Genomic DNA, 27,515 nt, shown 5'->3' with positions numbered 1-27,515 from the left:
CGCCAATAAACTGTGCGACTACTTCTACTACGCCAATAAACTGTGTGACTACTTCTACTACACCAATAAACTGTGTGACTACTTCTACTACGCCAATAAACTGTGTGACTACTTCTACTACGCCAATAAACTGTGTGACTACTTCTACTACGCCAATAAACTGTGTGACTACTTCTACTACACCAATAAACTGTGTGACTACTTCTACTAAGCCAATAAACTGTGTGACTACTTCTACTACGCAAATAAACTGTGCGACTACTTCTACTACGCCAATAAACTGTGTGACTACTTCTACTACGCCAATAAACTGTGCGACTACTTCTACTACGCCAATAAACTGTGTGACTACTTCTACTACGCCAATAAACTGTGTGACTACTTCTACTACGCCAATAAACTGTGTGACTACTTCTACTACGCCAATAAACTGTGTGACTACTTCTATTACGCCAATAAACTGTGTGACTACTTCTACTACGCCAATAAACTGTGTGACTACTTCTACTACGCCAATAAACTGTGTGACTACTTCTACTACGCCAATAAACTGTGTGACTACTTCTATTACGCCAATAAACTGTGTGACTACTTCTACTACGCCAATAAACTGTGTGACTACTTCTACTACGCCAATAAACTGTGTGACTACTTCTACTACGCCAATAAACTGTGTGACTACTTCTACTACGCCAATAAACACAACAACACCTTTCCAAATGTACATTTTAGTGAGGGTTTCTCTTAAATAGCATTCATGTTCAGCTCACTCTTTCATTTCTTCATCCACTCCTCTTTTTCCTTCCTCTCGCGGATCACCTCGTCCAGGTATGGCATCAGGTAGTGCTCGTCCTAGACGTGGCAGTTGGAGGGACACACCTTTGCTCAGCAATCATGACACAAATAACACATTTTCATTGATGCAGAAATCCCTACGCTTTGAACCCTGCGGCCTGTAAAACGCTGCGGCTAATTTATGGATTTTTCCTCACTGACTGCCATCGTGTTTTGTGCTTCGTAGTTGTCATGAAACACTGGAGTTGTGTGTTTGTGCCGTGGCGCCATCTTATGGACGAGTTTGCGCACTGCGGAATGAATACGTACTCCCTGTTTTGATGCCTTAAACCGGAAGTAAAAGCGTCCATAGCGTTTCTATGGATTCTCCAAGTAAGTTTTACAATGTAACTACAACTATTCTTACATACTAAAGCGTCCCATGTGTGATGTCCGTAGGAGTGTTTTCATGCATATTTGCATGTAGTGTCGTTAGCATTAGCTAATAAGCTAACACCTTTATGATTGTCTGTGTTAGTATTCTTTTTGTATTGTTTCATAAACTCACCAAAACGTCACCGTGGAGTTATCGAGTCGAGTTAAGCGGGTCCACGATCATGACTTCTGTTTTGTTTGAGAGGCCGTTTTACTGCCCTGTCAAAGGCCCCGTTTGGAAGCAATTGAGGTGTGTGAATAAACATTTACAGAATAACTCCTTTGACAAAGTATATATCTGTGTAGTGCAGCACGTGTTTGATACTGATAACGATTACTAGTCGTCAAGAAAGTCATCAACCGATATTTGGAGTCAATATGGGAATGGAAAAATGCATCAATTACAGATCAAACGATAAGTTTTTTCAGGGCCGATACCAATACCAATTATTAGTAGTCAAGGAGGCTGATAACCGATATTTGGAGCCGATATAGGAATCTAAAAGATAGGACAATATGTTATTTTTGAGAGGCGATACTGATACCGATTATGAGCATTCAAAAAAGGTGATAACTGATATTTGGAGGCAATATGGGAATCGAAAAGCGTATCAATTACAGATTGAACAAGGGCTGATACTGACACCGATTACTAGTCGTCGAGAAGGTCAATAACCGATATTTGGAGTCAATATGGGAATGGAAAAGTGCATCAAATACAGATCAAACGATATGTTTTTTCAGGGCCGATACCAATACCAATTATTAGTAGTCAAGGAGGCTGATAACCGATATTTGGAGCCGATATAGGAATCTAAAAGATAGGACAATATGTTATTTTTGAGAGCCGATACTGATACCGATTATGAGCATTCAAAAAAGGTGATAACTGATATTTGGAGGCAATATGGGAATCGAAAAGCGTATCAATTACAGATTGAACAAGGGCTGATACTGATACCGATTACTAGTCAATAACCGATATTTGGAGTCAATATGGGAATGGAAAAGTGCATCAATTACAGATCAAACAATATGTTTTTTCAGGGCCGATACCAATGCCAATTATTAGTAGTCAAGGAGGCCGACAACCGATATTTGGAGCCGATATAGGAATCAAAAAGTGTACAAATTATAGATCGAACTATGTTTTTTTCAGGGATGATACAATACCGATTATTAGTAGTCAAGGAGGCCGATAACCGATATTTGGAGCCGATATAGGAATCTAAAAGATAGGACAATATGTTATTTTTGAGAGCCGATACTGATACCGATTATGAGCATTCAAAAAAGGTGATAACTGATATTTGGAGGCAATATGGGAATCGAAAAGCGCATCAATTACAGATTGAACAAGGGCTGATACTGATACCGATTACTAGTCGTCGAGAAGGTCAATAACCAATATTGGAAGTCAATATGGGAATGGAAAAGTGCATCAATTACAGATCGAACGATATGTTTTTTCAGGGCCGATACCAATACCAATTATTAGTAGTCAAGGAGGCTGATAACCGATATTTGGAGCCGATATAGGAATCAAAAAGTGTACAAATTATAGATCGAACTATGTTTTTTTCAGGGATGATACAATACCGATTATTAGTAGTCAAGGAGGCCGATAGCCGATATTTGGAGCCGATATAGGAATCTAAAAGATAGGACAATATGTTATTTTTGAGAGCCGATACTGATACCGATTATGAGCATTCAAAAAAGGTGATAACTGATATTTGGAGGCAATATGGGAATCGAAAAAGGTATCAATTACAGATTGAACAAGGGCTGATACTGATACCGATTACTAGTCGTCGAGAAGGTCAATAACCGATATTTGGAGTCAATATGGGAATGGAAAAGTGCATCAATTACAGATCAAACGATATGTTTTTTCAGGGCCGATACCAATACCAATTATTAGTAGTCAAGGAGGCTGATAACCGATATTTGGAGCCGATATAGGAATCAAAAAGTGTACAAATTATAGATCGAACTATGTTTTTTTCAGGGATGATACAATACCGATTATTAGTAGTCAAGGAGGCCGATAACCGATACAGGAATCTAAAAGATAGGACAATATGTTATTTTTGAGAGCCGATACTGATACCGATTATGAGCATTCAAAAAAGGTGATAACTGATATTTGGAGGCAATATGGGAATCGAAAAGCGCATCAATTACAGATTGAACAAGGGCTGATACTGATACCGATTACTAGTCGTCGAGAAGGTCAATAACCAATATTGGAAGTCAATATGGGAATGGAAAAGTGCATCAATTACAGATCGAATGATATGTTTTTTCAGGGCCGATACCAATACCAATTATTAGTAGTCAAGGAGGCTGATAACCGATATTTGGAGCCGATATAGGAATCAAAAAGTGTACAAATTATAGATCGAACTATGTTTTTTTCAGGGATGATACAATACCAATTATTAGTAGTCAAGGAGGCCGATAACCGATATAGGAATCTAAAAGATAGGACAATATGTTATTTTTGAGAGCCGATACTGATACCGATAATGAGCATTCAAAAAAGGTGATAACTGATATTTGGAGGCAATATGGGAATCGAAAAGCGTATCAATTACAGATTGAACAAGGGCTGATACCGATACCGATTACTAGTCGTCGAGAAGGTCAATAGCCGATATTTGGAGTCAATATGGGAATGGAAAAGTGCATCAATTACAGATCGAACGATATGTTTTTTCAGGGCCGATACCAATGCCAATTATTAGTAGTCAAGGAGGCTGATAACCGATATTTGGAGCCGATATAGGAATCGAAAAGTGTACAAATTATAGATCGAACTATGTTTTTTCAGGGATGATACAATACCGATTATTAGTAGTCAAGGAGGCCGATAACCGATATTTGGAGCCGATATAGGAATCTAAAAGATAGGACAATATGTTATTTTTGAGAGCCGATACTGATACCGATTATGAGCATTCAAAAAAGGTGATAACTGATATTTGGAGGCAATATGGGAATCGAAAAGCGTATCAATTACAGATTGAACAAGGGCTGATACCGATACCCATTACTAGTCGTCGAGAAGGTCAATAACCGATATTTGGAGTCAATATGGGAATGGAAAAGTGCATCAATTACAGATCAAACGATATGTTTTTTCAGGGCCGATACCAATACCAATTATTAGTAGTCAAGGAGGCTGATAACCGATATTTGGAGCCGATATAGGAATCAAAAAGTGTACAAATTATAGATCGAACTATGTTTTTTTCAGGGATGATACAATACCGATTATTAGTAGTCAAGGAGGCCGATAACCGATATAGGAATCTAAAAGATAGGACAATATGTTATTTTTGAGAGCCGATACTGATACCGATAATGAGCATTCAAAAAAGGTGATAACTGATATTTGGAGGCAATATGGGAATCGAAAAGCGTATCAATTACAGATTGAACAAGGGCTGATACCGATACCGATTACTAGTCGTCGAGAAGGTCAATAGCCGATATTTGGAGTCAATATGGGAATGGAAAAGTGAATCAATTACAGATCGAACGATATGTTTTTTCAGGGCCGATACCAATACCAATTATTAGTAGTCAAGGAGGCTGATAACTGATATTTGGAGCCGAATTTGAAATCAAAGTGTACAAATTATAGATCGAACTATGTTTTTTTCAGGGATGATACCAATACCGATTATTAGTAGTCAAGGAGGCCGATAACCGATATTTGGAGCCGATATAGGAATTTAAAAGATAGGACAATATGTTATTTTTGAGAGCCGATACTGATACCGATTATGAGCATTCAAAAAAGGTGATAACTGATATTTGGAGGCAATATGGGAATCGAAAAAGGTATCAATTACAGATTGAACAAGGGCTGATACTGATACCGATTACTAGTCGTCGAGAAGGTCAATAACCGATACTTGGAGTCAATGTGGGAATGGAAAAGTGCATCAATTACAGATCAAACGATATGTTTTTTCAGGGCCGATACCAATACCAATTATTAGTAGTCAAGGAGGCCGATAACCGATATTTGGAGCCGATATAGGAATCAAAAAGTGTACAAATTATAGATCGAACTATGTTTTTTTCAGGGATGATACAATACCGATTATTAGTAGTCAAGGAGGCCGATAACCGATATTTGGAGCCGATATAGGAATCTAAAAGATAGGACAATATGTTATTTTTGAGAGCCGATACTGATACCGATTATGAGCATTCAAAAAAGGTGATAACTGATATTTGGAGGCAATATGGGAATCGAAAAGCGTATCAATTACAGATTGAACAAGGGCTGATACCGATACCGATTACTAGTCGTCGAGAAGGTCAATAACCGATATTTGGAGTCAATATGGGAATGGAAAAGTGCATCAATTACAGATCAAACGATATGTTTTTTCAGGGCCGATACCAATACCAATTATTAGTAGTCAAGGAGGCTGATAACCGATATTTGGAGCCGATATAGGAATCAAAAAGTGTACAAATTATAGGTCGAACTATGTTTTTTTCAGGGATGATACAATACCGATTATTAGTAGTCAAGGAGGCCGATAACCGATATTTGGAGCCGATATAGGAATCTAAAAGATAGGACAATATGTTATTTTTGAGAGCCGATACTGATACCGATTATGAGCATTCAAAAAAGGTGATAACTGATATTTGGAGGCAATATGGGAATCGAAAAGCGCATCAATTACAGATTGAACAAGGGCTGATACTGATACCGATTACTAGTCGTCGAGAAGGTCAATAACCGATATTTGGAGTCAATATGGGAATGGAAAAGTGCATCAATTACAGATCGAACGATATGTTTTTTCAGGGCCGATACCAATACCAATTATTAGTAGTCAAGGAGGCTGATAACCGATATTTGGAGCCGATATAGGAATCAAAAAGTGTACAAATTATAGATCGAACTATGTTTTTTTCAGGGATGATACCAATACTGATTATTAGTAGTCAAGGAGGCCGATAACCGATATTTGGAGCCGATATAGGAATCAAAAAGTGTACAAATTATAGATCGAACTGTTTTTTTCAGGGATGATACAATACCGATTATTAGTAGTCAAGGAGGCCGATAACCGATATTTGGAGCCGATATAGGAATCTAATAGATAGGACAATATGTTATTTTTGAGAGCCGATACTGATACCGATTATGAGCATTCAAAAAAGGTGATAACTGATATTTGGAGGCAATATGGGAATCGAAAAGCGTATCAATTACAGATTGAACAAGGGCTGATACCGATACCCATTACTAGTCGTCGAGAAGGTCAATAACCGATATTTGGAGTCAATATGGGAATGGAAAAGTGCATCAATTACAGATCAAACGATATGTTTTTTCAGGGCCGATACCAATACCAATTATTAGTAGTCAAGGAGGCTGATAACCGATATTTGGAGCCGATATAGGAATCAAAAAGTGTACAAATTATAGATCGAACTATGTTTTTTTCAGGGATGATACAATACCGATTATTAGTAGTCAAGGAGGCCGATAACCGATACAGGAATCTAAAAGATAGGACAATATGTTATTTTTGAGAGCCGATACTGATACCGATTATGAGCATTCAAAAAAGGTGATAACTGATATTTGGAGGCAATATGGGAATCGAAAAGCGTATGAATTACAGATTGAACAAGGGCTGATACCGATACCGATTACTAGTCGTCGAGAAGGTCAATAACCGATATTTGGAGTCAATATGGGAATGGAAAAGTGCATCAATTACAGATCAAACGATATGTTTTTTCAGGGCCGATACCAATACCAATTATTAGTAGTCAAGGAGGCTGATAACCGATATTTGGAGCCGATATAGGAATCAAAAAGTGTACAAATTATAGATCGAACTATGTTTTTTTCAGGGATGATACAATACCGATTATTAGTAGTCAAGGAGGCCGATAACCGATATTTGGAGCCGATATAGGAATCTAAAAGATAGGACAATATGTTATTTTTGAGAGCCGATACTGATACCGATTATGAGCATTCAAAAAAGGTGATAACTGATATTTGGAGGCAATATGGGAATCGAAAAGCGCATCAATTACAGATTGAACAAGGGCTGATACTGATACCGATTACTAGTCGTCGAGAAGGTCAATAACCAATATTGGAAGTCAATATGGGAATGGAAAAGTGCATCAATTACAGATCGAATGATATGTTTTTTCAGGGCCGATACCAATACCAATTATTAGTAGTCAAGGAGGCTGATAACCGATATTTGGAGCCGATATAGGAATCAAAAAGTGTACAAATTATAGATCGAACTATGTTTTTTTCAGGGATGATACAATACCGATTATTAGTAGTCAAGGAGGCCGATAACCGATATAGGAATCTAAAAGATAGGACAATATGTTATTTTTGAGAGCCGATACTGATACCGATAATGAGCATTCAAAAAAGGTGATAACTGATATTTGGAGGCAATATGGGAATCGAAAAGCGTATCAATTACAGATTGAACAAGGGCTGATACCGATACCGATTACTAGTCGTCGAGAAGGTCAATAGCCGATATTTGGAGTCAATATGGGAATGGAAAAGTGCATCAATTACAGATCGAACGAAATGTTTTTTCAGGGCCGATACCAATGCCAATTATTAGTAGTCAAGGAGGCTGATAACCGATATTTGGAGCCGATATAGGAATCGAAAAGTGTACAAATTATAGATCGAACTATGTTTTTTCAGGGATGATACAATACCGATTATTAGTAGTCAAGGAGGCCGATAACCGATATTTGGAGCCGATATAGGAATCTAAAAGATAGGACAATATGTTATTTTTGAGAGCCGATACTGATACCGATTATGAGCATTCAAAAAAGGTGATAACTGATATTTGGAGGCAATATGGGAATCGAAAAAGGTATCAATTACAGATTGAACAAGGGCTGATACTGATACCGATTACTAGTCGTCGAGAAGGTCAATAACCGATACTTGGAGTCAATGTGGGAATGGAAAAGTGCATCAATTACAGATCAAACGATATGTTTTTTCAGGGCCGATACCAATACCAATTATTAGTAGTCAAGGAGGCCGATAACCGATATTTGGAGCCGATATAGGAATCAAAAAGTGTACAAATTATAGATCGAACTATGTTTTTTTCAGGGATGATACAATACCGATTATTAGTAGTCAAGGAGGCCGATAACCGATATTTGGAGCCGATATAGGAATCTAAAAGATAGGACAATATGTTATTTTTGAGAGCCGATACTGATACCGATTATGAGCATTCAAAAAAGGTGATAACTGATATTTGGAGGCAATATGGGAATCGAAAAGCGTATCAATTACAGATTGAACAAGGGCTGATACCGATACCGATTACTAGTCGTCGAGAAGGTCAATAACCGATATTTGGAGTCAATATGGGAATGGAAAAGTGCATCAATTACAGATCAAACGATATGTTTTTTCAGGGCCGATACCAATACCAATTATTAGTAGTCAAGGAGGCTGATAACCGATATTTGGAGCCGATATAGGAATCAAAAAGTGTACAAATTATAGGTCGAACTATGTTTTTTTCAGGGATGATACAATACCGATTATTAGTAGTCAAGGAGGCCGATAACCGATATTTGGAGCCGATATAGGAATCTAAAAGATAGGACAATATGTTATTTTTGAGAGCCGATACTGATACCGATTATGAGCATTCAAAAAAGGTGATAACTGATATTTGGAGGCAATATGGGAATCGAAAAGCGCATCAATTACAGATTGAACAAGGGCTGATACTGATACCGATTACTAGTCGTCGAGAAGGTCAATAACCGATATTTGGAGTCAATATGGGAATGGAAAAGTGCATCAATTACAGATCGAACGATATGTTTTTTCAGGGCCGATACCAATACCAATTATTAGTAGTCAAGGAGGCTGATAACCGATATTTGGAGCCGATATAGGAATCAAAAAGTGTACAAATTATAGATCGAACTATGTTTTTTTCAGGGATGATACCAATACTGATTATTAGTAGTCAAGGAGGCCGATAACCGATATTTGGAGCCGATATAGGAATCAAAAAGTGTACAAATTATAGATCGAACTGTTTTTTTCAGGGATGATACAATACCGATTATTAGTAGTCAAGGAGGCCGATAACCGATATTTGGAGCCGATATAGGAATCTAATAGATAGGACAATATGTTATTTTTGAGAGCCGATACTGATACCGATTATGAGCATTCAAAAAAGGTGATAACTGATATTTGGAGGCAATATGGGAATCGAAAAGCGTATCAATTACAGATTGAACAAGGGCTGATACCGATACCCATTACTAGTCGTCGAGAAGGTCAATAACCGATATTTGGAGTCAATATGGGAATGGAAAAGTGCATCAATTACAGATCAAACGATATGTTTTTTCAGGGCCGATACCAATACCAATTATTAGTAGTCAAGGAGGCTGATAACCGATATTTGGAGCCGATATAGGAATCAAAAAGTGTACAAATTATAGATCGAACTATGTTTTTTTCAGGGATGATACAATACCGATTATTAGTAGTCAAGGAGGCCGATAACCGATACAGGAATCTAAAAGATAGGACAATATGTTATTTTTGAGAGCCGATACTGATACCGATTATGAGCATTCAAAAAAGGTGATAACTGATATTTGGAGGCAATATGGGAATCGAAAAGCGTATGAATTACAGATTGAACAAGGGCTGATACCGATACCGATTACTAGTCGTCGAGAAGGTCAATAACCGATATTTGGAGTCAATATGGGAATGGAAAAGTGCATCAATTACAGATCAAACGATATGTTTTTTCAGGGCCGATACCAATACCAATTATTAGTAGTCAAGGAGGCTGATAACCGATATTTGGAGCCGATATAGGAATCAAAAAGTGTACAAATTATAGATCGAACTATGTTTTTTTCAGGGATGATACAATACCGATTATTAGTAGTCAAGGAGGCCGATAACCGATATTTGGAGCCGATATAGGAATCTAAAAGATAGGACAATATGTTATTTTTGAGAGCCGATACTGATACCGATTATGAGCATTCAAAAAAGGTGATAACTGATATTTGGAGGCAATATGGGAATCGAAAAGCGCATCAATTACAGATTGAACAAGGGCTGATACTGATACCGATTACTAGTCGTCGAGAAGGTCAATAACCAATATTGGAAGTCAATATGGGAATGGAAAAGTGCATCAATTACAGATCGAATGATATGTTTTTTCAGGGCCGATACCAATACCAATTATTAGTAGTCAAGGAGGCTGATAACCGATATTTGGAGCCGATATAGGAATCAAAAAGTGTACAAATTATAGATCGAACTATGTTTTTTTCAGGGATGATACAATACCGATTATTAGTAGTCAAGGAGGCCGATAACCGATATAGGAATCTAAAAGATAGGACAATATGTTATTTTTGAGAGCCGATACTGATACCGATAATGAGCATTCAAAAAAGGTGATAACTGATATTTGGAGGCAATATGGGAATCGAAAAGCGTATCAATTACAGATTGAACAAGGGCTGATACCGATACCGATTACTAGTCGTCGAGAAGGTCAATAGCCGATATTTGGAGTCAATATGGGAATGGAAAAGTGCATCAATTACAGATCGAACGAAATGTTTTTTCAGGGCCGATACCAATGCCAATTATTAGTAGTCAAGGAGGCTGATAACCGATATTTGGAGCCGATATAGGAATCGAAAAGTGTACAAATTATAGATCGAACTATGTTTTTTCAGGGATGATACAATACCGATTATTAGTAGTCAAGGAGGCCGATAACCGATATAGGAATCTAAAAGATAGGACAATATGTTATTTTTGAGAGCCGATACTGATACCGATAATGAGCATTCAAAAAAGGTGATAACTGATATTTGGAGGCAATATGGGAATCGAAAAGCGTATCAATTACAGATTGAACAAGGGCTGATACCGATACCGATTACTAGTCGTCGAGAAGGTCAATAGCCGATATTTGGAGTCAATATGGGAATGGAAAAGTGAATCAATTACAGATCGAACGATATGTTTTTTCAGGGCCGATACCAATACCAATTATTAGTAGTCAAGGAGGCTGATAACTGATATTTGGAGCCGAATTTGAAATCAAAGTGTACAAATTATAGATCGAACTATGTTTTTTTCAGGGATGATACCAATACCGATTATTAGTAGTCAAGGAGGCCGATAACCGATATTTGGAGCCGATATAGGAATTTAAAAGATAGGACAATATGTTATTTTTGAGAGCCGATACTGATACCGATTATGAGCATTCAAAAAAGGTGATAACTGATATTTGGAGGCAATATGGGAATCGAAAAAGGTATCAATTACAGATTGAACAAGGGCTGATACTGATACCGATTACTAGTCGTCGAGAAGGTCAATAACCGATACTTGGAGTCAATGTGGGAATGGAAAAGTGCATCAATTACAGATCAAACGATATGTTTTTTCAGGGCCGATACCAATACCAATTATTAGTAGTCAAGGAGGCCGATAACCGATATTTGGAGCCGATATAGGAATCAAAAAGTGTACAAATTATAGATCGAACTATGTTTTTTTCAGGGATGATACAATACCGATTATTAGTAGTCAAGGAGGCCGATAACCGATATTTGGAGCCGATATAGGAATCTAAAAGATAGGACAATATGTTATTTTTGAGAGCCGATACTGATACCGATTATGAGCATTCAAAAAAGGTGATAACTGATATTTGGAGGCAATATGGGAATCGAAAAGCGTATCAATTACAGATTGAACAAGGGCTGATACCGATACCCATTACTAGTCGTCGAGAAGGTCAATAACCGATATTTGGAGTCAATATGGGAATGGAAAAGTGCATCAATTACAGATCAAACGATATGTTTTTTCAGGGCCGATACCAATACCAATTATTAGTAGTCAAGGAGGCTGATAACCGATATTTGGAGCCGATATAGGAATCAAAAAGTGTACAAATTATAGATCGAACTATGTTTTTTTCAGGGATGATACAATACCGATTATTAGTAGTCAAGGAGGCCGATAACCGATATAGGAATCTAAAAGATAGGACAATATGTTATTTTTGAGAGCCGATACTGATACCGATAATGAGCATTCAAAAAAGGTGATAACTGATATTTGGAGGCAATATGGGAATCGAAAAGCGTATCAATTACAGATTGAACAAGGGCTGATACCGATACCGATTACTAGTCGTCGAGAAGGTCAATAGCCGATATTTGGAGTCAATATGGGAATGGAAAAGTGAATCAATTACAGATCGAACGATATGTTTTTTCAGGGCCGATACCAATACCAATTATTAGTAGTCAAGGAGGCTGATAACTGATATTTGGAGCCGAATTTGAAATCAAAGTGTACAAATTATAGATCGAACTATGTTTTTTTCAGGGATGATACCAATACCGATTATTAGTAGTCAAGGAGGCCGATAACCGATATTTGGAGCCGATATAGGAATTTAAAAGATAGGACAATATGTTATTTTTGAGAGCCGATACTGATACCGATTATGAGCATTCAAAAAAGGTGATAACTGATATTTGGAGGCAATATGGGAATCGAAAAAGGTATCAATTACAGATTGAACAAGGGCTGATACTGATACCGATTACTAGTCGTCGAGAAGGTCAATAACCGATACTTGGAGTCAATGTGGGAATGGAAAAGTGCATCAATTACAGATCAAACGATATGTTTTTTCAGGGCCGATACCAATACCAATTATTAGTAGTCAAGAGGCCGATAACCGATATTTGGAGCCGATATAGGAATCAAAAAGTGTACAAATTATAGATCGAACTATGTTTTTTTCAGGGATGATACAATACCGATTATTAGTAGTCAAGGAGGCCGATAACCGATATTTGGAGCCGATATAGGAATCTAAAAGATAGGACAATATGTTATTTTTGAGAGCCGATACTGATACCGATTATGAGCATTCAAAAAAGGTGATAACTGATATTTGGAGGCAATATGGGAATCGAAAAGCGTATCAATTACAGATTGAACAAGGGCTGATACCGATACCGATTACTAGTCGTCGAGAAGGTCAATAACCGATATTTGGAGTCAATATGGGAATGGAAAAGTGCATCAATTACAGATCAAACGATATGTTTTTTCAGGGCCGATACCAATACCAATTATTAGTAGTCAAGGAGGCTGATAACCGATATTTGGAGCCGATATAGGAATCAAAAAGTGTACAAATTATAGGTCGAACTATGTTTTTTTCAGGGATGATACAATACCGATTATTAGTAGTCAAGGAGGCCGATAACCGATATTTGGAGCCGATATAGGAATCTAAAAGATAGGACAATATGTTATTTTTGAGAGCCGATACTGATACCGATTATGAGCATTCAAAAAAGGTGATAACTGATATTTGGAGGCAATATGGGAATCGAAAAGCGCATCAATTACAGATTGAACAAGGGCTGATACTGATACCGATTACTAGTCGTCGAGAAGGTCAATAACCGATATTTGGAGTCAATATGGGAATGGAAAAGTGCATCAATTACAGATCGAACGATATGTTTTTTCAGGGCCGATACCAATACCAATTATTAGTAGTCAAGGAGGCTGATAACCGATATTTGGAGCCGATATAGGAATCAAAAAGTGTACAAATTATAGATCGAACTATGTTTTTTTCAGGGATGATACCAATACTGATTATTAGTAGTCAAGGAGGCCGATAACCGATATTTGGAGCCGATATAGGAATCAAAAAGTGTACAAATTATAGATCGAACTGTTTTTTTCAGGGATGATACAATACCGATTATTAGTAGTCAAGGAGGCCGATAACCGATATTTGGAGCCGATATAGGAATCTAATAGATAGGACAATATGTTATTTTTGAGAGCCGATACTGATACCGATTATGAGCATTCAAAAAAGGTGATAACTGATATTTGGAGGCAATATGGGAATCGAAAAGCGTATCAATTACAGATTGAACAAGGGCTGATACCGATACCGATTACTAGTCGTCGAGAAGGTCAATAACCGATATTTGGAGTCAATATGGGAATGGAAAAGTGCATCAATTACAGATCAAACGATATGTTTTTCAGGGCCGATACCAATGCCAATTATTAGTAGTCAAGGAGGCTGATAACCGATATTTGGAGTCGATATAGCAATCGAAAAGTGTACAAATTATAGATCGAACTATGTTTTTTTCAGGGATGATACAATACCGATTATTAGTAGTCAAGGAGGCCGATAACCGATATTTGGAGCCGATATAGGAATCTAAAAGATAGGACAATATGTTATTTTTGAGAGCCGATACTGATACCGATTATGAGCATTCAAAAAAGGTGATAACTGATATTTGGAGGCAATATGGGAATCGAAAAGCGTATCAATTACAGATTGAACAAGGGCTGATACCGATACCGATTACTAGTCGTCGAGAAGGTCAATAACCGATATTTGGAGTCAATATGGGAATGGAAAAGTGCATCAATTACAGATCGAACGATATGTTTTTTCAGGGCCGATACCAATACCAATTGTCATGGAGGCCGATAAGTGATATTTGGAGCCCCTACCTGCTCATATTGTGTCCACTGGTCCTTGGGCAGGATCTGGTGCTTCATGGACAGATCCAAGGCCCTCTTGATGCGGAAGATGCGGTCGTTGGAGACTCTCTCTGGCAGCCGCCGCACCGCCTCCTTCACGTCGGCGTCCTCGTACCACGTGTCGTCTCGCAGCAGGCCTGACGCGTGCGACATGTCTTTAAAAGCAAGTTGGAGGGCAAAACGTGCACGCTTGACACTTACCCAGTTGGTTGAAGCCAGCCTTGTTGTAATACCATTTTCTCACACTGCTCACCAGCCTGCCTGCGGTCGCTGCAACAACAAAACAACAACACATTATACAAACATACTTCAGAACATAACAACAACACATTATACAAACAAAACAAGTTAAAATAATAAATATATATATGCATATGTACACAGGGACACAAGTGCACTTACTACTTCTACCCAGTAGCAGTAATATGTACACAGGGACACAAGTGCACTTACTACTTCTACCCAGTAGTAGTAAGTACACATGGACACAAGTGCACTTACTACTTCTACCCAGTAGTAGTATGTACAAAGGGACACAAGTGCACTTACTACTTCTACCCAGTAGTAGTAAGTACACAGGGAAGCAAGTGCACTTACTACTTCTACCCAGTAGTGGTAGTAAGTACTCAGGGACACAAGTGCACTTACTACTTCTACCCAGTAGTAGTAGTATGTACACAGGGACACAAGTGCGGTTATTACTTCTACCCAGTAGTAGTAGTATGTACTCAGGACATGTGCAGTTATTACTTCTACCCAGTAGTAGTAGTATGTACACAGGGACACAAGTGCACTTACTACTCCTACCCAGTACACAGGGACACAAGTGCACTTACTACTTCTACACAGTAGTAGTAAGTACACATGCACACAAGTGCATTTACTACTTCTACCCAGTAGTAGTATGTACAAAGGGACACAAGTGCACTTACTACTTCTACCCAGTAGTAGTAAGTACTCAGGGAAACAAGTGCACTTACTACTTCTACCCAGTAGTGGTAGTAAGTACACAGGGACACAAGTGCACTTACTACTTCTACCCAGTAGTAGTAGTATGTACACAGGGACACAAGTGCACTTACTACTTCTACCAAGTAGTAGTAGTATGTACACAGGGACACAAGTGCGGTTATTACTTCTACCCAGTAGTAGTAGTATGTACTCAGGACATGTGCAGTTATTACTTCTACCCAGTAGTAGTAGTATGTACACAGGGACACAAGTGCACTTACTACTTCTACACAGTAGTAGTAAGTACACAAGGACACAAGTGCACTTACTACTTGGACACAAGTGCACTTACTACTTCTACCCAGTAGTAGTAAGTACACATGGACACAAGTGCACTTACTACTTCTACCCAGTAGTAGTTAATACACAGGGACGCAAGTGCACTAACTACTTATACCCAGTAGTAGTAGTATGTACACAGGGACACAAGTGCACTTACTACTTCTACCCAGTAGCAGTAGTATGTACATAGGGACACAAATGCACTTACTACTTCTGCCCAGTAGTAGTAGTATGTACACAGGGACACAAGTGCGGTTATTACTTCTACCCAGTAGTAGTAGTATGTACTCAGGACATGTGCAGTTATTACTTCTATCCAGTAGTAGTAGTATGTACACAGGGACACAAGTGCACTTACTACTTCTACACAGTAGTAGTAGTATGTACACAGGGACACAAGTGCACTTACTACTTCTACCCAGTAGCAGTAGTATGTACACAGGGACACAAATGCACTTACTACTTCTGCCCAGTAGTAGTAGTATGTACACAGGGACACAAGTGCGGTTATTACTCCTACCCAGTAGTAGTAGTATGTACTCAGGACATGTGCAGTTATTACTTCTATCCAGTAGTAGTAGTATGTACACAGGGACACAAGTGCACTTACTACTTCTACACAGTAGTAGTAAGTACACATGGACACAAGTGCACTTACTACTTCTACCCAGTAGTAGTATGTACAAAGGGACACAAGTGCACTTACTACCCCTACCCAGTAGTAGTAAGTACACAGGGAAACAAGTGCACTTACTACTTCTACCCAGTAGCAGTAATATGTACACAGGGACACAAGTGCACTTACTACTTCTACCCAGTAGTAGTAGTATGTACACAGGGACGCAAGTGCACTAACTACTTATACCCAGTAGCAGTAATATGTACACAGGGACACAAGTGCACTTACTACTTCTACCCAGTACACAGGGACACAAGTGCACTTACTACTTCTACCCAGTAGCAGTAGTATGTACACAGGGACACAAATGCACTTACTACTTCTGCCCAGTAGTAGTAGTATGTACACAGGGACACAAGTGCGGTTATTACTTCTACCCAGTAGTAGTAGTATGTACTCAGGACATGTGCAGTTATTACTTCTATCCAGTAGTAGTAGTATGTACACAGGGACACAAGTGCACTTACTACTTCTACACAGTAGTAGTAAGTACACATGGACACAAGTGCACTTACTACTTCTACCCAGTAGTAGTATGTACAAAGGGACACAAGTGCACTTACTACCCCTACCCAGTAGTAGTAAGTACACAGGGAAACAAGTGCACTTACTACTTCTACCCAGTAGCAGTAATATGTACACAGGGACACAAGTGCACTTACTACTTCTACCCAGTACACAGGGACACAAGTGCACTTACTACTTCTACCCAGTAGCAGTAATATGTACACAGGGACACAAGTGCACTTACTACTTCTACCCAGTACACAGGGACACAAGTGCACTTACTACTTCTACCCAGTAGCAGTAATATGTACACAGGGACACAAGTGCACTTACTACTTCTACCCAGTAGCAGTAATATGTACACAGGGGCACAAGTGCACTTACTACTTCTACCCAGTAGCAGTAATATGTACACAGGGACACAAGTGCACTTACTACTTCTACCCAGTACACAGGGACACAAGTGCACTTACTACTTCTACCCAGTAGCAGTAATATGTACACAGGGGCACAAGTGCACTTACTACTTCTACCCAGTAGCAGTAATATGTACACAGGGACACAAGTGCACTTACTACTTCTACCCAGTACACAGGGACACAAGTGCACTTACTACTTCTACCCAGTAGCAGTAATATGTACACAGGGACACAAGTGCACTTACTACTTCTACCCAGTAGCAGGAATATGTACACAGGGGCACAAGTGCACTTACTACTTCTACCCAGTAGTAGTAGTATGTACACAGGGACACAAGTGCACTTACTACTTCTACCCAGTACACAGGGACACAAGTGCACTTACTACTTCTACCCAGTAGCAGTAATATGTACACAGGGACACAAGTGCACTTACTACTTCTACCCAGTAGCAGGAATATGTACACAGGGGCACAAGTGCACTTACTACCTCTACCCAGTAGTAGTAGTATGTACACAGGGACACAAGTGCACTTACTACTTCTACCCAGTACACAGGGACACAAGTGCACTTACTACTTCTACCCAGTAGCAGTAATATGTACACAGGGACACAAGTGCACTTACTGCTTCTACCCAGTAGCAGTAATATGTACACAGGGACACAAGTGCACTTACTACTTCTACCCAGTAGCAGTAATATGTACACAGGGACACAAGTGCACTTACTACCTCTACCCAGTAGTGGTAGTAAGTACACAGGGACACAAGTGCACTTACTACTTCTACCCAGTAGTGGTAGTAAGTACACAGGGACACAAGTGCACTTACTGCTTCTACCCAGTAGCAGTAATATGTACACAGGGACACAAGTGCACTTACTACTTCTACCCAGTAGCAGTAATATGTACACAGGGACACAAGTGCACTTACTACTTCTACCCAGTAGTGGTAGTAAGTAGACAGAAAAAAACATGTGCGCGTACTACTACTAGAACACGGATCGAACTGTTATTTTTCAGGGCTGATACCAATTCCAATTATTAGTAGTCAAGGAGGCCGATAATTGATATTTCGAGCCACTATGGGAATTGAAAAGTGTATCAATTTGACATCTAACTACATGTTATTTTTCAGGGCCGATACTGATTATTAGTAGTGAAGGAGGTCGTGTATGATTTAATAATACATGAATTATGCATGAAATTTGATTAAATAATACATTAATTGAGCATGAAATGTGGTTAAAAACGGAGTTTTATTGCTGGGTTAGCATGCGACTTTAGCCGTTAGCATGGAGCTAGCAGGGCGCCACTAGAGGACAAACGCAAGTCAAAGGCGTCAGATAGCCCACTAAAGACGAGACATTCGCCTAATCTGATACCGAATGATACTTTATTAGACATCCACGCTGCTGAGGCCATGGCGGCGGCGTCATAAATGTCATTATTATCACGGCTTACCTGGAGCTCTCGACGCCATGTTTGGATGTGAGGACGGGCGCGGTGCATTCTGGGGAAACAACGATCCCGGAAGTGACGAGCTTTATTTATTTTTTTAAATGACGCTAATAAACTTATATTGAAGCAAATATATAAACTGTCGTGGTATGTCTTGTATTTATACAAGCAATGTGTTTATTCCGTGTAGCATAAGACTCAAATGTGTCACAACAACAAGCGTAACACGTCACATCCGGTCGGGGGACATCCTGTCTGCTCTATCAGAATAAAGGCATAACGCCACATAAACTAAACGTACAAAACAAAACTAGTAACTTATTTGTATTTCTGTAACTTCTGTTAACATGATTTTAAAAGCACCGGAGAACACATTTGTAGAGAATACAGCAGTGGTTGTCAAATGACTGAGAGAGTAGCGTAGTAGGCATGAGTATTCATTAAAAACAGGTATATTTAATAATAACACTTCATATACAGGACATTTTTTACAGACGTCTGAATTCAGTTTTGAGGTGGTCGTGGAGTCCTAGAGTGTCTTTTGGAACAAGCCAAAATCCCCCAGGGTGGCCTGGGCCACCTCGGTGCAGAAAACCTGGTCTGGTGGCGACACCAGGCGCTGCAGGGACACGTAGTTGGCCTGGGCGGGGTCGTACTGGTCTTTGCCCAGGTACTGCAGGAACAGGTGGCGCTCTCGTACGCGCAGAAACTTGGAGTTGAGCACCTGGAATGAAGAGTCGTCATGAGTAGGTTGACAAGACCGAGACAGGTGAGTCGTCATGAGTACGTGGACAAGACCGAGACAGGTGAGTCGTCATGAGTACGTGGACAAGACCGAGACAGGTGAGTCCCCATGAGTACGTGGACAAGACCGAGACAGGTGAGTCGTCATGAGTACGTGGACAAGACCGAGACAGGTGAGTCGTCATGAGTAGGTGGACAAGACCGAGACAGGTGAGTCGTCATGAGTAGGTTGACAAGACCGAGACAGGTGAGTCGTCATGAGTAGGTGGACAAGACCGAGACAGGTGAGTCGTCATGAGTAGGTGGACAAGACCGAGACAGGTGAGTCGTCATGAGTACGTGGACAAGACCGAGACAGGTGAGTCGTCATGAGTAGGTGGACAAGACCGAGACAGGTGAGTCGTCATGAGTAGGTGGACAAGACCGAGACAGGTGAGTCGTCATGAGTAGGTGGACAAGACCGAGACAGGTGAGTCGTCATGAGTACGTGGACAAGACCGAGACAGGTGAGTCGTCATGAGTAGGTGGACAAGACCGAGACAGGTGAGTCGTCATGAGTAGGTGGACAAGACCGAGACAGGTGAGTCGTCATGAGTACGTGGACAAGACCGAGACAGGTGAGTCGTCATGAGTAGGTGGACAAGACCGAGACAGGTGAGTCGTCATGAGTAGGTTGACAAGACCAAGACAGGTGACTAAGGTTACCTGAGGGAACTTGACGATCAGGTGGTGCGGCACCTTCATGGTGTTGTGGACAAAATGGAAGATCTGGGTCAGCTTCCTCTTGTTGGCGGTCAGGACTTTGGGGACGACCAGGACTATGTGCTGGATCTCCTTGGTCTTGAAGCCCAGCTCCAGTTCACACACCTGCAACACACCAGCAGGTGAAGGGTCAGCAGGTGAAGGGTCAGCAGGTGAAGGGTCAACAGGTCAACAGGTGTGTTCTTCTTCACCTTCAGGTTCTCTTTCACGGGCTCCAAACTGCCGCACAGCAACCTGGGGAGTCGAGCCAGGATCTGACGAGTCTGCAAGGAAAGTCACATGTCTAGCAGGGCCCATACTGATACCGATTAGTTGTCAAGGAGATCAATAACCAATATTTGGAGCCGATATGGGAATCAAAAAGTGTATCAATTTGAGATTGGATGATGTGTTTTCAGGGCCGATACCAATACCGATTATTAGCAGTCAAGGCAGCCGATAACCGATATTTGTAGTAGGAGGTCAATAACTGATGTTTGGAGACGAAATGGGGATCGAAAGGTGTATCAATTATAGCTCAAATTAGGGTTTTTCAGGCCCGATACAATACCGATTATTTGTCATCAAGGAGGTCAATAACCAATATTTGGAGACGATATGGGAATCGAAAAGTGTATCAATTTGAGATTGATTTTGTCTTCGGGGCCGATACCAGTACCAATTATTAGCAGTCAAGGAGACCGATAACAGATATTTGGAGCAGATACGGGAATCAAAAAGTGAATCAATCATAGATCAAACAATGTTTTTTTTTCAGGACTGATACAGATTTTTAATCGTCAAGGAGGTCAATAACCGATATGGGAATCAAAAAGTGGATCAATTCTAGATCAATTTATGTTTTTTCAGGGCCGATACTAATACCGATTATTAGTAGTCAAGGAGGTCAATAACTGATATTTTGCGCCGATATGGGAATCAAAAAGTGGATCAATTACAGATTGAACTATGCTATTTTTAGAGGTTGATACTAATACCGATTATGAGTAGTCGAGGAGGCCGATAAACGATACTTGTCTATGATATGACAATCAAAAAGTGTATCAATCAAAGATCAAACTTTTTTTGTCAGGGCCGATATCGAATATAAACTGATATTTTGCGCCAATATGGTAATCAAAAAGTGGATCAATTATAGATCTAACAATGCTATTTTTCAGGGCCGATACTGATTATTAGTCAAGGGGGCGATAACTGATACTTGGAGCCGATACGGAAATCGAAAATTGAATCAATCATAAATCAAACAATGTTTATTCAGGGCTGATACCAATTTTTAGTAGTCAAGGAGGCCAATAACCGATATTTGGTGCCGATATAGGAATCAAAAAGTGGATCAATTATAGCTCAAATTATGTTGTTCTTTCAGGGCTGATACTGATACCGATTTTTAGTAGTGAAGGAGTCCGATAACCTACATTTGGCGCCGATATGGCAATCAAAAAGTGTATCAATCAAAGATCAAACTTTTTTTGTCAGGGCCTATATCGATTATTAGTAGTCAAGGAGGTCAATAACTGATATTTTGCGCCGATATGGGAATCAAAAAGTGGATCAATTACAGATTGAACTATGCTATTTTTAGAGGTTGATACTAATACCGATTATGAGTAGTATTTTTTTTGTCAGGGCCGATATCGAATATAAACTGATATTTTGCGCCGATATGGGAATCAAAAAGTGTATCAATTATAGATCAAACACTGTTATTTTTCAGGGCCAATACTGATACTGATTATTAGTAGTGTAGGGGGGCGATAACTGATATTTGGAGCCGATACGGAAATCAAAAAGTGGATGAATTTCAGATTGAACGATATGTTTTTAGAGCTGATACCAACACCGATTATTAGCAGTCAAGGAGGCCGATAACAGATATTTGGAGCAGATATGGTAATCAAAAAGTGTATCAATTTGAGATTGAATATGTCTTCAGGGCTGATACCAATACCAATTATTATCAGTCAAGGAGGCCGATAACAGATATTTGGAGCAGATACGGGAATCGAAAATTGAATCAATCATAAATCAAACAATGTTTATTCAGGGCTGATACTTATTTTTAGTAGTGAAGGAGGCCGATAACCGATATTTGGTGCAGATATAGGAATCAAAAAGTGGATCAATTATAGCTCAAATTATGTTGTTCTTTCAGGGCTGATACTGATACCGATTATGAGTAGTCAAGGGGGTCAATAACCAATATTTGGTGCTGATATGGCAATCAAAAACTGCATCAATTATAGATCAAACTTTGTTATTTTTCAGGTGTGATACGATATCGACTATGAGTAGTCAAGGAGGCCGATAACCGATATTTGGTGCCGATACGGGAATCAAAAAGTGGATCAATTCTAGCTCAAATTATGTTTTTCAGATTATTAGTAGTCAAGGAGGTCAATAACCAATATTTGGCGCCGATATAGGAATCAAAAAGTGGATCAATTATAGCTCAAATTATGTTTTTTTTCCAGGGCTGATACTGATACCGATTTTTAGTAGTCAAGGAGGCCGATAACCTACATTTGGCGCCGATATGGCAATCAAAAAGTGGATCAATTATAGCTCAAATTATGTTTTTTTCCAGGGCTGATACTGATACCGATTTTTAGTAGTCAAGGAGGCCGATAACCTACATTTGGCGCCGATATGGCAATCAAAAAGTGTATCAATCAAAGATCAAACTTTTTTTGTCAGGGCTGATACTGATTATTAGTAGTCAAGGCGGCCAATAACCGATATTTGGTGCCGATACGGGAATCAAAAAGTGGATCAATTCTAGCTCAAATTATGTTTTTCAGATTATTAGTAGTCAAGGAGGTCAATAACCAATATTTGGCGTCGATACGGCAATCAAAAAGTGGATCAATTATAGATCAAACTATATGTTATTTTTCAGCTTTGATAAGATACCGATTATGAGTACCGTAGTCAAGGAGGCCAATAAACGATACATGTCTATGATCAAAAAGTGTATCAATCAAAGATCAAACTTTTTTTTGTCAGGGCTGATACTGATTATTAGTAGTCAAGGCGGCCGATAACCGATATTTGGTGCCGATACGGGAATCAAAAAGTGGATCAATTCTAGCTCAAATTATGTTTTTTCAGTGCAGATACTGATACCGATTATGAGTAGTCAAGGGGGTCAATAACCAATATTTGGTGCCGATATGGCAATCAAATCTGCATCAATTATAGATCAAACTTTGTTATTTTTCAGGTGTGATACGATATCGACTATGAGTAGTCAAGGAGGCCGATAACCGATATTTGGTGCCGATACGGGAATCAAAAAGTGGATCAATTCTAGTTCAAATTATGTTTTTCAGATTATTAGTAGTCAAGGAGGTCAATAACCAATATTTGGCGCCGATATAGGAATCAAAAAGTGGATCAATTATAGCTCAAATTATGTTTTTTTCCAGGGCTGATACTGATACCGCTTTTTAGTAGTCAAGGAGGCCGATAACCTACATTTGGCGCCGATATGGCAATCAAAAAGTGTATCAATCAAAGATCAAACTTTTTTTGTCAGGGCTGATACTGATTATTAGTAGTCAAGGCGGCTGATAACCGATATTTGGTGCCGATTCGGGAATCAAAAAGTGGATCAATTCTAGCTCAAATTATGTTTTTTCAGGGCAGATACTGATATCGATTATTAGTAGTCAAGGGGGTCAATAACCAATATTTGGCGCCGATATAGGAATCAAAAAGTGGATCAATTATAGCTCAAATTATGTTTTTTTTCCAGGGCTGATACTGATACCGATTTTTAGTAGTCAAGGAGGCCGATAACCTACATTTGGCGCCGATATGGCAATCAAAAAGTGTATCAATCAAAGATCAAACTTTTTTTGTCAGGGCTGATACTGATTATTAGTAGTCAAGGCGGCCAATAACCGATATTTGGTGCCGATACGGGAATCAAAAAGTAGATCAATTCTAGCTCAAATTATGTTTTTCAGATTATTAGTAGTCAAGGAGGTCAATAACCAATATTTGGCGCCGATATAGGAATAAAAAAGTGGATCAATTATAGCTCAAATTATGTTTTTTTTCCAGGGCTGATACTGATACCGATTTTTAGTAGTCAAGGAGGCCGATAACCTACATTTGGCGCCGATATGGCAATCAAAAAGTGTATCAATAAAAGATCAAACTTTTTTTGTCAGGGCTGATACTGATTATTAGTAGTCAAGGCGGCCGATAACCGATATTTGGTGCCGATACGGGAATCAAAAAGTGGATAAATTCTAGCTCAAATTATGTTTTTTCAGTGCAGATACTGATACTGATTATGAGTAGTCAAGGGGGTCAATAACCAATATTTGGTGCCGATATGGCAATCAAAAACTGCATCAATTATAGATCAAACTTTGTTATTTTTCAGGTGTGATACGATATCGACTATGAGTAGTCAAGGAGGCCGATAACCGATATTTGGTGCCGATACGGGAATCAAAAAGTGGATCAATTCTAGCTCAAATTATGTTTTTCAGATTATTAGTAGTCAAGGAGGTCAATAACCAATATTTGGCGCCGATATAGGAATCAAAAAGTGGATCAATTATAGCTCAAATTATGTTTTTTTTCCAGGGCTGATACTGATACCGATTTTTAGTAGTCAAGGAGGCCGATAACCTACATTTGGCGCCCATATGGCAATCAAAAAGTGTATCAATCAAAGATCAAACTTTTTTTGTCAGGGCTGATACTGATTATTAGTAGTCAAGGCGGCCGATAACCGATATTTGGTGCCGATACGGGAATCAAAAAGTGGATCAATTCTAGCTCAAATTATGTTTTTTCAGTGCAGATACTGATACCGATTATGAGTAGTCAAGGGGGTCAATAACCAATATTTGGTGCCGATATGGCAATCAAAAACTGCATCAATTATAGATCAAACTTTGTTATTTTTCAGGTGTGATACGATATCGACTATGAGTAGTCAAGGAGGCCGATAACCGATATTTGGTGCCGATACGGGAATCAAAAAGTGGATCAATTATAGATCAAACTATATGTTATTTTTCAGCTTTGATAAGATACCGATTATGAGTAGTCAAGGAGGCCAATAAACGATACATGTCTATGATCAAAAAGTGCATCAATCAAAGATCAAACTTTTTTTTGTCAGGGCTGATACTGATTATTAGTAGTCAAGGCGGCCGATAACCGATATTTGGTGCCGATACGGGAATCAAAAAGTGGATCAATTATAGCTCAAATTATGTTTTTTTCAGTGCAGATACTGATACCGATTATGAGTAGTCAAGGGGGTCAATAACCAATATTTGGTGCCGATATGGCAATCAAAAACTGCATCAATCAAAGATCAAACTTTTTTTGTCAGGGCTGATACTGATTATTAGTAGTCAAGGCGGCCAATAACCGATATTTGGTGCCGATACGGGAATCAAAAAGTAGATCAATTCTAGCTCAAATTATGTTTTTCAGATTATTAGTAGTCAAGGAGGTCAATAACCAATATTTGGCGCCGATATAGGAATCAAAAAGTGGATCAATTATAGCTCAAATTATGTTTTTTTTCCAGGGCTGATACTGATACCAATTTTTAGTAGTCAAGGAGGCCGATAACCTACATTTGGCGCCGATATGGCAATCAAAAAGTGTATCAATAAAAGATCAAACTTTTTTTGTCAGGGCTGATACTGATTATTAGTAGTCAAGGCGGCCGATAACCGATATTTGGTGCCGATACGGGAATCAAAAAGTGGATCAATTCTAGCTCAAATTATGTTTTTTCAGTGCAGATACTGATACCGATTATGAGTAGTCAAGGGGGTCAATAACCAATATTTGGTGCCGATATGGCAATCAAAAACTGCATCAATTATAGATCAAACTTTGTTATTTTTCAGGTGTGATACGATATCGACTATGAGTAGTCAAGGAGGCCGATAACCGATATTTGGTGGCGATACGGGAATCAAAAAGTGGATCAATTCTAGCTCAAATTATGTTTTTCAGATTATTAGTAGTCAAGGAGGTCAATAACCAATATTTGGCGCCGATATAGGAATCAAAAAGTGGATCAATTATAGCTCAAATTATGTTTTTTTTCCAAGGCTGATACTGATACCGATTTTTAGTAGTCAAGGAGGCCGATAACCGATATTTGGCGCCGATATGGCAATCAAAAAGTGTATCAATCAAAGATCAAACTTTTTTTGTCATGGCTGATACTGATTATTAGTAGTCAAGGCGGCCAATAACCGATATTTGGTGCCGATACGGGAATCAAAAAGTGGATCAATTCTAGCTCAAATTATGTTTTTCAGATTATTAGTAGTCAAGGAGGTCAACAACCAATATTTGGCGCCGATATAGGAATCAAAAAGTGGATCAATTATAGCTCAAATTATGTTTTTTTTCCAGGGCTGATACTGATACCGATTTTTAGTAGTCAAGGAGGCCGATAACCTACATTTGGCGCCGATATGGCAATCAAAAAGTGTATCAATCAAAGATCAAACTTTTTTTGTCAGGGCTGATACTGATTATTAGTAGTCAAGGCGGCCGATAACCGATATTTGGTGCCGATACGGGAATCAAAAAGTGGATCAATTCTAGCTCAAATTATGTTTTTTCAGGGCAGATACTGATACCGATTATGAGTAGTCAAGGGGGTCAATAACCAATATTTGGTGCCGATATGGCAATCAAAAACTGCATCAATTATAGATCAAACTTTGTTATTTTTCAGGTGTGATACGATA

At 39.0% G+C, this 27,515-nt stretch overlaps 2 protein-coding genes across 6 annotated transcripts in view; both read right to left on the bottom strand.

Moving 5' to 3' along the window:
- Positions 1–712: 712 nt before the first annotated feature.
- On the bottom strand, positions 713–19,353 carry uqcrb (ubiquinol-cytochrome c reductase binding protein). The gene is made up of 4 exons (XM_061931057.2): positions 19,264–19,353; positions 15,104–15,172; positions 14,873–15,039; positions 713–852 (listed from the first exon to the last, which is right to left on the bottom strand). The coding sequence occupies exons 1-4, from the start codon at positions 19,280–19,282 to the stop codon at positions 775–777; spliced, it is 333 nt and encodes a 110-aa protein (XP_061787041.1). The 5' UTR covers positions 19,283–19,353; the 3' UTR covers positions 713–774.
- Positions 19,354–19,694: 341 nt separating this feature from the next.
- mterf3 (mitochondrial transcription termination factor 3) overlaps positions 19,695–27,515 on the bottom strand; it is a 35,790-nt gene continuing 27,969 nt past the window's right edge. For all 5 annotated transcript variants that reach the window (XM_072912562.1, XM_072912559.1, XM_061931055.2 and 2 more), the window contains 3 exons: positions 20,958–21,029; positions 20,710–20,871; positions 19,695–19,984 (listed from right to left, as the gene is read on the bottom strand). In XM_072912562.1, the coding sequence (XP_072768663.1) occupies positions 19,790–19,984; positions 20,710–20,871; positions 20,958–21,029 (429 nt within the window). In that variant the 3' untranslated portion in view covers positions 19,695–19,789. The remainder of the gene's footprint in view (positions 19,985–20,709; positions 20,872–20,957; positions 21,030–27,515) is intronic.

This window comes from Nerophis lumbriciformis, linkage group LG37 (assembly GCF_033978685.3).
Source record: "Nerophis lumbriciformis linkage group LG37, RoL_Nlum_v2.1, whole genome shotgun sequence".
In the NCBI taxonomy this organism is placed as follows: Eukaryota; Metazoa; Chordata; class Actinopteri; order Syngnathiformes; family Syngnathidae; genus Nerophis; species Nerophis lumbriciformis.
Note: the sequence above shows the minus strand (reverse complement) of the source record. Positions and strands in the feature narration are given on the sequence as shown.

What these genes read in the sequence shown, in the direction of transcription:
- uqcrb (XM_061931057.2), bottom strand. An exon ending in GGCTGGCTTCAACCAACTGG is followed by an intron (nt 15,040 to 15,103) that starts GTAAGTGTCAAG and finishes CGCACGCGTCAG; the next exon opens with GCCTGCTGCGAGACGACACG. An exon ending in AGTGGACACAATATGAGCAG is followed by an intron (nt 853 to 14,872) that starts GTAGGGGCTCCA and finishes TGCCACGTCTAG; the next exon opens with GACGAGCACTACCTGATGCC.